The sequence below is a fragment of the Prunus dulcis genome, chromosome 4 (assembly GCF_902201215.1).
Source record: "Prunus dulcis chromosome 4, ALMONDv2, whole genome shotgun sequence".
In the NCBI taxonomy this organism is placed as follows: Eukaryota; Viridiplantae; Streptophyta; class Magnoliopsida; order Rosales; family Rosaceae; genus Prunus; species Prunus dulcis.
In genome coordinates this window covers 14,954,311-14,966,492 of record NC_047653.1, presented here as the reverse complement: position 1 = coordinate 14,966,492, position 12,182 = coordinate 14,954,311, and the positions used below count along the sequence as shown (strand labels likewise).

At 42.3% G+C, this 12,182-nt stretch overlaps 1 protein-coding gene across 2 annotated transcripts; it reads left to right on the top strand.

Moving 5' to 3' along the window:
• The first annotated feature begins 1,107 nt into the window (after window positions 1–1,107).
• On the top strand, window positions 1,108–7,363 carry LOC117625796 (protein ENHANCED DOWNY MILDEW 2-like). 2 transcript variants are annotated; one of them, XM_034357356.1, is made up of 10 exons: window positions 1,108–1,413; window positions 1,659–2,086; window positions 2,173–2,269; window positions 3,256–3,309; window positions 3,447–3,592; window positions 3,699–3,795; window positions 3,892–3,990; window positions 5,558–5,805; window positions 5,924–6,025; window positions 6,109–7,363. In XM_034357356.1, the coding sequence occupies exons 2-10, from the start codon at window positions 1,677–1,679 to the stop codon at window positions 7,064–7,066; spliced, it is 2,211 nt and encodes a 736-aa protein (XP_034213247.1). In that variant the 5' UTR covers window positions 1,108–1,413; window positions 1,659–1,676; the 3' UTR covers window positions 7,067–7,363. The 2 variants fall into 2 exon arrangements, with proteins under 2 accessions (XP_034213247.1, XP_034213248.1); XM_034357357.1 differs by having other exon boundaries at window positions 1,656–2,086.
• The last annotated feature ends 4,819 nt before the right edge of the window (window positions 7,364–12,182 follow it).

Sequence of the window (12,182 nt, the reverse complement as noted above, 5' to 3'; positions counted from 1 at the left end):
TTGTCCTAATTTGGAGGGATGATGGCGAACTTGGTTTTGGGGTTCAGCTCTTACGTATCAATAAAAAGCTTATATTGAAGGATAAATTATGTCCAGTCTTAAGAGCTTATGCCGAGGGATAAATTATGGTCAGGCTACTAACTGATTGAATACTCGACTTGTATTTTCAATCGAACACTCCAAAGTACGAAATAGAACATTGTGCTAATCAAATGAGTAACTTTATTTCCATTATTTAAAGTTATATAATTACCATTTTAACCTTTTAAATTACCTAAACGAGTAGGTACAAAATTTAAGGGTTAATTTTACAAGCACCACTTTTGAGGTTTTTTGTTTGTTTTTGGTTTTCCCCCTTCATTTTTTTGATGTAGCAATTGTTGTATGGTCTCAAAACTTCCTCCAACAAAATAGAGACTATGTGCCACTAGACCAAATGATCATTAATCACCATTTTTAAACTTTGAATTTATCGAATCTGGTGTAAATGGCGCCTCACATGACCTCAAAATTTCCGCGATATTATAGATGTGGGAGCAAATAATCCAGCTTCCAATCACAATGCGCCACGTGGACAAGAAGAATATCTCATAGGTCAATTAATTGAGCTCATTTATTTGGCAAATTAATTGATACTAAAAATAGGGATTTATTTACTCATTCCAAATGAGAAAAATACCTTATGAAGAAGAAATGATTTGCAATTTAGGGCTGGTTTCAGAAGGGGGGAAATAAACCAACATAAAAAGACATATTTATCCTTAAATTTAACAAAAAAATTGACAGAAGAGAGAGTAGGACGATTCTTGCTAACAAAAGTGAAGTTTAAGAACCACCTTAATGATTTTGAAAATTAAAAAACCAAATGCGAATTGGGCAAAAATTCAAGTAGTATTAGACCTAAAAATCCCCGTATATTCTCATCAAATAGCTTGTATGTAGCCCGAACGCCGAATTTAAGAGGTAGTGGACAATATTGCGTGGTCCCCACTATTCACTCTTCTAGAAAGCATTCTGTACCCACAGAGCACGTCACAAAATGCGCAATGGAGAATAAATGCGTCCTGAACGCGCCCGCAACTTATGAACAGGAATTTCAGAGCAAGTGCAAAGGAAGCAAAAAGGACATAACCCGAAACTGGAGACCCAGAGTCTGACTGGGACTGCGTCTCTTCCGTTCCCTTGCCTATTTCATTTTCCTCGCTCGCAAAACGATTCGTCATCTCACAAAACATTGCTTCATACCTTTATTTGCCTTTTCTCTCGTCTTTTACATTTTGATTTATTTTTCTTCGGAAATCCTTCCCATTTTAGTCTCGAGTTTGCAAAAACATGTGTTTTGTTGTTGTTGGGTTCTGAGAAAACGAAGGAATACAGCTTTTTTCACCATTGAGGCACGATTGAGAGTGGAAGGTACAAATCTGCTAGTTCCCTTTTCTTCTTCTTCTTTTTTTTTCTTTTCTCGAAAGCCAAACGAGGGATTACACATTGTCATGTTGTCATTGTGCTCTCATTAGTAATTTTCTTTTTGGGAAAATATTTTATAAACCAGCTTTTTCTGTTTTGTTTTCAAATTTTTGTTAGTGATTTTTCATGGACTGCTCATACTAATTTTACCCAAATGTTTCCTTGAACTTTATGATTGGGTGTATTAGCAGTGTGAGTTGAAGAAGGGCATGGCATCCTCAGATGGCGAAGCCGAAGCTCTGCCATCTACTGTGTCAAATTACCATTTTATGGATGACAGAGACGAACCCATATCATTTCATGTTCTGCCCATTCAATGGAGTGAAGGTGAGAGGCAGGGTGGCAAGAAAGTTAAGATTTTTCTGCATGGAACTGTTGATGATGGGATTCAGAAGATATATAAGCATGTTATAGCTTGGAAGTTTGACCTTTCCAAGGGAAAGCCCGAGATTTTTGTACTCTCCAAGGAAAATAATTGGCTTAGGCTTCTGAAGCCGAGGAAGAGCTTTGAGGACACGGTCCGGTCAATCTTGATAATGGTTCAGTTCCTTCATTATGTGAAGAGAAATCCTGAAACATCCTACAAATCGTTGTGTACTCACTTGTCTAAAGTTTTCAGGTAACTTGCAAAACTTTAAACATCAGATACTTCTATTTTGCTAGTTTTCTTAGAACAGAGTTTGACAATTTTCACTCAATGTTCAGCTTGTATGACGTCAGGCATTCTCATAATGATCTGCTGGATCACATTCTGTTGATACGTGATTCTGTTGAACGGGATGATGCCTTAGCAAGGTCCAAGGTTTGTGTAGCTTCTTCCATTGTCATTGGAATTGTAACATGTATTTCAGTCATGTTTAAGCTTTTCATATCATTATTTATTTTGCATATAATTCAGGATACATCATTAACTTTATTATCCAGAGTATCTAATTTACATCTATTGATTGAAAATGAATTTGGTCATAATTCTCTACTCCTAAAACAGCATGTCTGGAATGAAATAATAAATTCCTAGTTTATTTAGACACCACCTTCCATTTAGATGGAAACAGAGTGGACCACCAAAATGAGGCTGTGCCTGTTTTTTGTTTCTTAAAATGATCTTATGCATTCATTTTGATATTCAAGTTCATAGTTCCGCTGCAAGTTTTCCCATTCCTCTTGAGTGCACAGGGATTGTGGCCTGAGATACGCTGCCGGAAACTTCTCATTAAGGCTCAATCATATCAAATTGTTCGAGCAGAACAGTTATATCCCAGTGATTGGTAGCTATCATTGTTTTTTCTGTTGAGAAGGTTGTGTGTTCTTGACGTCCTCATGGTTGGTACTTACCAGATTAAGGCTTCTAGTTAAATATTTATAATTGGAGGATTAGGCAAATAACTATTTCATTCTATTCCCACATGTTTAAGTTTTACTTTTTATTTGAAAAACATTCATTTCCAACCCTTTATGTTAACATATCGAGCTCTAAGTAGCTCAGTGCCTGCTTATTCTTTGATTGAACATCTGAACCTTACCAGCATATGAATTGAGTTTTCCATTATGTGAACTTTGTTGAAACTTAAAAACTTTTCTTTACTTTGTTTTTTCTTTCACTTGGTTCTTATCTTTGTTTTATTTTCAGTCGGTTATTATTTCCTGTCTCTGATCCATTGGCTATTATATCAAATTGTACATGATCTTTTAAAGCCAATTTCATAACTTATGCCTTGTGCATGAAATATATATGCTATATTTCTCTGCGTGCACAGTTAACCGCAATGACAAATTGTGATTTAACAGTTTTTGGTGAATTTTCTTGGAGAGAAGCCCGCAAAGAGGCAACTATCTGATGAGGTTATATTCTCCAGCTTATCTCTTTCCCTTCCTTCGGTAGACTTTTGTCTCCGAGTTTTATTATTTCTGTTTTTTTTTTTTTTTCTTTTGTGTTCAAATTATAATGTTTTGAACAAGTTTATTCTTTTGATTTTCAGGACATTCAAGGTACAAATGATCTCAGATTTGTGGATAATCATATAGAACATGATATGAATGATGGTGCAGAAAATGAGTCCAGTGACATTGATAGCCTGTTTAGCTCTGTCTGTGCTTTCTGCGATGATGGTGGTGATCTCTTGTGGTATGCTATGGTGTTAACTGATTCTTATGATTATGATGGATATATTCTCTAAAGAAATTAATTTTGTATAATTTATGGTGTGAATAACAATTTTGCTCTAATGCAGTTGTGAAGGGAGGTGCCTAAGGTCTTTTCACCCAACTGTAGAGTCTGCTGTGGGTTCTGATTGCAAATCTCTTGGCTTTACCAAGGATGAAGTAGATGTATGCTCCTGTCAAATATTTACTTTGTAAATTCTATATATTTCTTTTCGTTGATATCGTGATCATGAATAGTATATATTGTTTTGAACTTGGTAGGCGACGCAAAATTACTTTTGCAAGAACTGTAAATATAAACAGCACCAGTGCTTTGCTTGTGGGAAGCTAGGTCCCTCTGATAAATCTTCAGGTGCAGAGGTATGACTTTGCTCTAAGAAACTGAACAATTGTTAAATGTTGGAATCATGGTATGTTGATTCTGGGTTTATTTTTATATATAGCTGTATGAACTGCCACTTGATTAGTTTTAGCAAGTAGTACACTAGTGAAAGATTTTTGTAAATCGGAACTAGTTAATCTTCTCTTTCTCCGTTTGAAAGTAGTATGTTGAAGTGCAATTTGTTTTTTCTTGTTTGGTTTTTTATTTGAGGGGGCAAAATTGATTATTTAGTATGATGAGTTATTAAGAAATGAGCAAGTGCCAAGTAGATAATTGGAGATTTTGTTAATAGGAATCATTGTGTTTTGTTAGGTCTAGTACCTCATAGTCTTCTCCTCATGCTGTTCCCTTTTCGATTACGCTTCCCTTATACTCTCTTTGAATATACTTCTCATGTTGGCTTTGATATTACCTACATCCTTACTTCGTTGTCCTTGTGTCACCATTTAATCTTCTGGGAATTGTTTCCAGTTGGGATTGTGGTTCTGTTCCCATGTCATCGTCTGGGAATTATTCCCGGTTGAAATTGGTTTAAGTTTGTTTTATCATGTCTTTTTCTTTCAATAAAAGGGTAATTGATTTATTATTTTTTTATAGATTTTGTGCTAGAGGCGAAAGGTTTTGGTGTGAGGTGGAGGAAGTGTATATGAGGTTGTTTAAGATCTGTTGATTTCTCAGTGATATTTAATGGGAGGCCCTGGGTAAAATTTGGGTCATCTAAGGCCTAGGGCTCTGGGGCAAGGAGACCCATTATCAGCCTTCCTGCTTACTCTGGTGGTTGACGCATTAGTTAGGTTGGTGGAGAGGCCTAAAGGGTAAATGGTGTGGTGGTGAGCTGTGAAGGAATGAAGGTGATGCACTCAATGTCTGTGGATGATACTATTTTTTAGGATGGGATGAGAAGTTCTTTTGTTTAATGTTAGCCGCAGATAGTTTATCACTGTCAGAACTGAAAGTTCACACAGCCAAAAGTTAAGTTTCAAGGATCAATCTCAGGATAATAAACAAGTTATGTTTGCAGGGATCAATTCTCAGGAGTAAACTGGAGGCATTGACAAATAGACTTAGGTGTGATGTGGGGGTTTGCTCTTTAAAGTATTAGGTCTTCCTTTTTGGTGCAAACCCCTCAGCAACAGATTTTGGGACCCGGTTTTAAACTAAAACAAAAGAATATTTCCTCTGCGCATCTTCTAATTCTTGCTGTGAAGGATGACTCAAAAAGTTAAGAAAAGTCATAAAATATGACAGAAATTTTTAGAAGAAATGAAGACCTTTCCATTTCCAATGCATGTAGTTATGATGTAACTCATTCTGATTTCAATAGATGAATCAGTAGAACTGAGTTTCAGTAAACTTGAATGTCCCTGATTGAATTTTGTTTTAACTTTTATTTGGCAAAAGTAGTCAACTTTCCTCTATTCAAGTCAGACATCATAGGGTTTAGGTGTACTCTTTTCTGCATTTCCATATCATTGCAATCAGTATCATCGGTGGCACTATTTTATGGTTAGTTTGCATTAAAGCATTCTACTCAATTTCTTTTAGGTTGTTCCATGTTTTTCGGCAATCTGTGGTCGATTTTACCATCCACGATGTGTTGCAAAATTGCTTCATCGAGATAATGGAGTTTCTGCCGAAGAACTTGAGAAAAAGATTGCTATGGGGGGGTCTTTTACATGTCCGATTCACAAGTGCTGCGTTTGTAAACAAGGAGAGAATAAGAAGGAGAGGGATTTGCAGTTTGCTGTGTGCATGCGTTGTCCTAAATCGTACCACAGGAAATGCTTGCCAAGGTACTCTTAATGGTTTGTTCTTTTGTTTTTTGGTTTTTGATATGCGGTTATGGCTCATGGTTCCATGGTCCTTTATCTGTAGTGTCTAGATGGCTGATGCTTGTATTGCTTGTATCAGAAAGATTGCTTTTGCAAAGGGAGGAGGAAGTGATGGAGAACGGCTATTAATACCAAGAGCATGGGAAGGTCTATTACCTAAACGCATTCTTATATATTGCACGTAAGTATTATTTTCTTTGATGAGCAGCTTTTACTTGTTGGCTGCAGTTTTTCTTAATAGTTTTTGCCTTTTCTTCTGACCAGAAAACATGAAATGAATGAAGAGGGCAGAACTATTATAAGGGACCACTTAAAATTCCCTGATGTTGAAGTGAAGAAGAATGTTACAGAAGAAAATAAGAAAATTTTGACATCAGAGTCCCTCGTAGGGAGAGAGAAAGTTGTGTCTAAGAAAATGGTTTCCTTGGATGAATTATATAGGGTAACAATTCCTACTGAAAGATCTGAGCAGAAGCAGAAGCCATCTGCTGAGGAAGTGGGTGGTAGAAATGGGGATAAAGTATTTTCTGGGTTTGACAGTTTGAGAAAGGTGACAATAAATACTGCATCTAAAAAAGAACTGAAGACTTTCACCTCTGAGGAAAAGAAGACTCCAGTGGGCGAACATAAATGGAGCTCCTCTAAGAGCAATGGTGAAGGAGAATGTCAGAAGAGTCTCGGCCATGGGAATAAGCGAGGCAATGCGACATTAGGAAAGCTGCAGCATGGTGGCAAAGAAAGGCACAGAAGAGGAATTGTTGAGATTTCATCAGTGAACAAGCGTCGTGGCATTGCTAATCAGCATTCTGAGTTGAGTGAGACTGGTAATATGCAGTTTGGAATGTCTAGTGGTGGAACCAAGCTCAACATTCCTGTTGACACAGGATCTTGCTCACAGGTTTGCACGTGTAGGCAACAAGTTCCTGATCTTGCACGATGTAATTTAGTGGGTCAGGATTCTGTTTATGACCGGATTGGTTTGCGGTCTTCTACTTGTGGCCATCAAGGTCTGGCAGCTGAGTCATTTTCTGGAATGAAGCCATTATCTATGGTGCCGTATGCACCTCAATGTAATATTAACTGCTCAATGCCAACTGCTTTAGTTAACAGTTATGGTCCCGGAGAGCGTAAACCTGGCTACCTTGGCAATCCTTTGGGTTTTGCCCCTGGCCCTCACCAGAACTACTCAGTCCATAATTCAGCAGGTTGGCTGGATGAGTAATTACAAGGATCACGTTAGGGAGGCGCCATCCCTTTTTTGTAAGCTTGGAAGATGTTAATGATTTTGAGGGACCCGTTGGTGTAACCGTTGGTGTAAAGAGAAATGAGTACATGGTCTTTCTTAATGGACTGATGATGAAAATGACAAAACAAGCCAACGGCCGGGTCAAGAATCTCATGAAAGTTGTACAAAGCCTTTGTCTCATCCGTTCCCATTTGAACATCTCTCACTATATACGTATATTTAGAAATTTCCCTCATCTCGGTCAACTGTTGATTCATGTAAGGATCCAAGTAGCCTTATACCAATTATCAAAAAGGGTAGTGATTTTCCCATGTCCTTTTTATCCACTTACACAGCTTTTTGTTTTTTTAATACTTTTTACCATAAGATAAAATGGAGTGTAAGTGAACAAAAGAGGAGTGAGAACATACAATTTTAAAAAAATGAAGTGTAAGTGGATAAAATGGGAGTGAGAAAATCAGTACCCTTATTAAAATCCATAATCAGTTGTAGTTGTAGGAAAAAAAACTTAGTTGTAACGGAGATAGTTTGTTTTGCTATTCCCGACCAATAATGTTATTTCATGTGAAAGTATTATCATTTGTGTCATAATTTTATTGGTTGGGAATGGTAAAATAGTGATATGCCCATTACATGGAAGTCTTTCTCCAGTTGTAGGCATGGGCATGGATCCGTTTGGTCACGAGATAGACTAACCCGCTAACTAAACTAAACTAAACTTTCAGTAGACTAAAATCTATCTTAAACGATGTTTTGCACAAAATTGGTTTGAGTCGGTATATTAAATTTTCGTTTCGGTTTAATTCGGTACGAAATTTCGGGCATGGATATATTTGCCAAGTCGAACTAGCTCGGTGTTTCATGTCTCGGCTCAAGCCTGCCCACATAGGATTGTGCCGGATCAAGCGCTCTCAGTGAAAATACTTATAATTGAACCATGTGTCATATAGTTCAAGCATGCAAATTACGTGCGTCGGTCCCATTATTAAACGTAAACGACATGGCGTTGGGCTAGGAGGATTTCATTCCTAATTCCTCACTGTGGGAACATATAAAGAAGTTCAAATTTCGCAGCAAATTGAAAAAGAAAATAATGGAGAAGAAGACGAAGCGACGAGGCGAATTAGGAATGAATAGTTTGCTTGAGTTTCATCGATCAAGAGACGAAGCAAAGTCCAAGGTTTTGTCAAGGTTTTGTCTAGCTTCTTTTCTTGTCATTGTGACTTTCTTTAACATGTAATTAGCCTCTTACTATTATTTTGGACTACAATGGATAGTCTAAATTACGAGGTTGGAGCTTTCTCACACGCAAAAACATCAAGATGCTTCTAGTCTGCAAGTCAAGACCTTTTTCATTGGGTTAGACGCCGTTGGCATGATTAGCCATTTTTTGTACTTCTTATCATCACTACCTACTTTCCAGATAATTCAAAGAATTTCTTTTCTTTTTTGTTTTTATTGTTTTCAACTTTGTTGGCTTCTGTACCTGATTTTTGATTTTCAAATGCTCCTATGCATTCATGTGATTGCTCACTGCATAGTCCACTGCAATTTTTTGATTTTTTCCTAAACTTTGTTGGCGTTGGGCATAGATATTATAGATTTGTGAACCTTTATGTGAGCACATTGAGCTCTATGTGCAAGCTGCTTATTCTGTAATTGAAATATGGTTGGTATTATTTAAATATGGGGTTGTTATAGTGTTTGAGCCAGTGAACTCATTGGATTTTCAGGACATTCAAGCCATCGAAAAGCCCGGATTTATAGTTGATCACATTGACGATTATGGGATTGAAGTTGAAGACGAGTCCAATGATGCTGATCATGACCTGTGTTTACACCATAATTAACCGAGCAGACCCAGCATCAAAGCGACTAGCACCAAGGCAACCACGCCTTCTCCCATGCCGAAGGAAGACACACTTCCGAGGTCGAGCAGACCCAGCATCAAAGCGACTAGCACCAAGGCAACCACGCCTTCTCCCATGCCGAAGGAAGACGCATTTCCGAGGTGCCAGACACCTGCCGAAGCTCCCAAATGCCAAACCTAATCTCCAGGACACGTGTCGCCACCACAACGGCTTGCACAAAGTCCCACAATTGAACTTTGTGCAAAGCTCCCACTTTCACTTCCCTATAAATAGGGAACAGTACCCAGGTAAAAAGGAGAACTATTCTCCCACTTTTACTGTTACTCTGCCAGAATTACTACCCATAACTGACTTAGGCATCGGAGAGCCTTCGGCCGGCACCACACCGGTGTCCGAAGCTTAACGACTGCTTCTCCTCTTTTTACCTTCTGCAGGTCTCTCACCAATCCATTTCACCAAGGGTCTCAGCCCTCTTCCCTGTTGAAGACCTAGCACCCCTAATCACTAAGTTGGACTCGATATTGGCCGGGCCATTTTGAGCATCAACAGTTTGGCGCCGTCTGTGGGAATTCGACACTTGAATCCCTTCTTTCTCTATCAGCCCAGCTGGCTCCTTCACCCCTCAGGCCCCGTCGCCTCTTCTTCACCCCACATCCTGCTATGCCGACCGAGGATAGCGGCGATACCCAGCACCAGACCCCCCTCGAGGGTACTTCCCGAAGGAAATCTCCGGGAGACGCCTCTCTCCAGGCAGAAGTGGAGCGCCTCCGTGACAGTATGACTAAGATGTCGGAGAAGTACGAGCATCTTCATAGCCGGAATGCTGAGCTAGAGCATGACTTTCGTGCTCTAAAGCGGAACCAAGAGAGGGCTCACGCCCAGGATGCCCAACAAACCCTGACCCAGAACGTTGGGAATCCTCAGCCGAACCAGCCAGCACATTCCAGCCACAGCTCCCCGGCCAACTCTAGGCTCCGCAAGGGAAAAGACCACCTTCATCCGGAGCAACCCCCGTCACGACCCCTTTGCGTTCCCCCACCGAAGGACCGGCCTCATGAGCCAGTCAAGATCTACCAAGATTGCCGGGATCGCATCTCGGACCGTCAGCCAAGGCCGATCCCTATCCCTGTCAACCTCGAGGACCCAAAGGTGGCACACCTGGGCCCATCGCCAGCCCCCGTCCGCGCACCTAACGGAGAAGGTGTCGGGGACTCGGATGGTTGGGAATTCTATAATTCAGAAGATTGGGAACATTCCCCAGCCCCTGTCTATCCCACCCCCGGGCCTTTGGCACTTGAAACTCTTCCTCATGCCGACCCGGCTATGAGGCTTCTCTTCGAAAAGGTCCGGCGCCTGGAGAGCGAGCAACATCGTAGCCATCAACCCCTCTGGGCGAAACCACGGCCAGGGCCCTTTACTGAGCGTATCCTCCACTACCACCAGGAGAAAGATATCCAGCCACTCCGCATCGCTTTCTACACTGGCACGGAGGATCCCCTCACCCACATCCACTCCTTCCAGTCTGCCCTTGGGTGCAAAGGCCTTACTGATGAAGGCATGTGCCTCCTCTTCCCTTCCACCCTCAGCGGCGCGGCCCTGAATTGGTTCTACAGGCTCCATCCCCGCACCATCAGCTCCTTTGATAGTCTCAAGCAGACGTTCCTGGACCATTTTATGATCCAGACTGATCGCCTATATTCTGCCGACGACTTGTATATGCTTCGGCAAGCTGAGGACGAACCCCTTCGGGAGTATGCAGCTCGGTTCAGCCATGAATACTCCCGCTGCCCAGACACTGACGATCGCGCTGCCTTCGGCGCTTTCAAAAGCGGCCTCCGCGAGTCCAACTTCCGCTACCTGGTTCATAGCAATAGTTGGAACACATATACCGAGCTGATGAAGCAGGCGGCGATCCACGCTAAGGCTGAATACTTCAATTCCAAGGGTGGCCCAGCCAACCTGGCGCGCAACACTTTCGCCGATCCTCCACCTGTTTCAGCACCCACCCCAGCCCCACCTCAGCATTCTACCCCTACCCCGAGTGCCCAGGACAACCAACAACATAAGCGGAAGGATAGCTACCAGCATTCCTTCGGCAATAACAAGCGTGGCAGACATGGCAACCACCACCACTCTGGCGGAGGCAACCCTACTAAGACCGGTGACCGGGCCCCTCTCCCCTTCACACCCAGGCCCAGGTTCGAAGTCTTTACAACCCTCAACACCACCTATGAGAACGTCCTGGTGCGTGAAGCCCCCATCATCCCCAAGCCACCCCCTCGGAGACCATCCAACAAGCCTATGCCGAACACAGGGGTCTTCTGCCGTTTTCACCAATTCAGCGGCCATGACACCGAGTCTTGTGTTGCATTGCGCAACATAATTGAAGGGCTCATCCGGGAGGGAAAGCTAGACAACTATGTCCACAACATACCAGCCCCGCCTAACCCTCACCAAAGACAAATCAACATGATCTCCCCGATCAGCGGAGGCCCTACCCTGGCTGGCACCTCCAACAACTCCATCAAACACTATGTCCGCTCCACCTATGCGCACCAGGTCTTCAGCAACGAGCATGGACGCTTGCCGAAGACACACAGATCTGGCTGGGCCCCCATTACCTTCAGCGAGGAGGAGGAGCGTGGTGTTATCCTCCCCCATGACGACCCACTCATTATCCGGGCTGACATTTCTAACTTTGATGTTGGGCGTATCCTGGTGGACACTGGCAGCTCAGTCAGTGTGATGTTTGCCGAGGCCTTCAATGAACTCCAGGTCCCGCCTCACCTACTCGACCGAAGCATCACCCCCCTAGTGAGCTTCTCGGGCGATGTGGTCCAGCCTATTGGCAGCATCCATCTCCCTATATCAATCGGGGTCGCACCCCAGCGGACGACGATCACTACCCCCTTCCTTATCGTGGATTGCCCCACAGCCTACAACGTCATCCTTGGCCGCCCGGCCTTGGCCCAAATGAAAGCTTTTATTTCAACACATATGCTGCTGTTGAAGTTCCCCACTCCTAATGGCCCAGGCACGGTCCGCGGCGACCAGCTCGGGGCCCGAAGCTGCTATGCCTCAGCAGTCAAATCCACCAATCGCCAGCATAGGAGTGAAGCCCTTGCGGTAACCCAGGCTCCCGCCCCTCCCCAAGCTGGCACAGAACCACCTGAGGACCCAAGGGAGGAGTCCATAACACCACAGGCAGAACCTATGGAGGA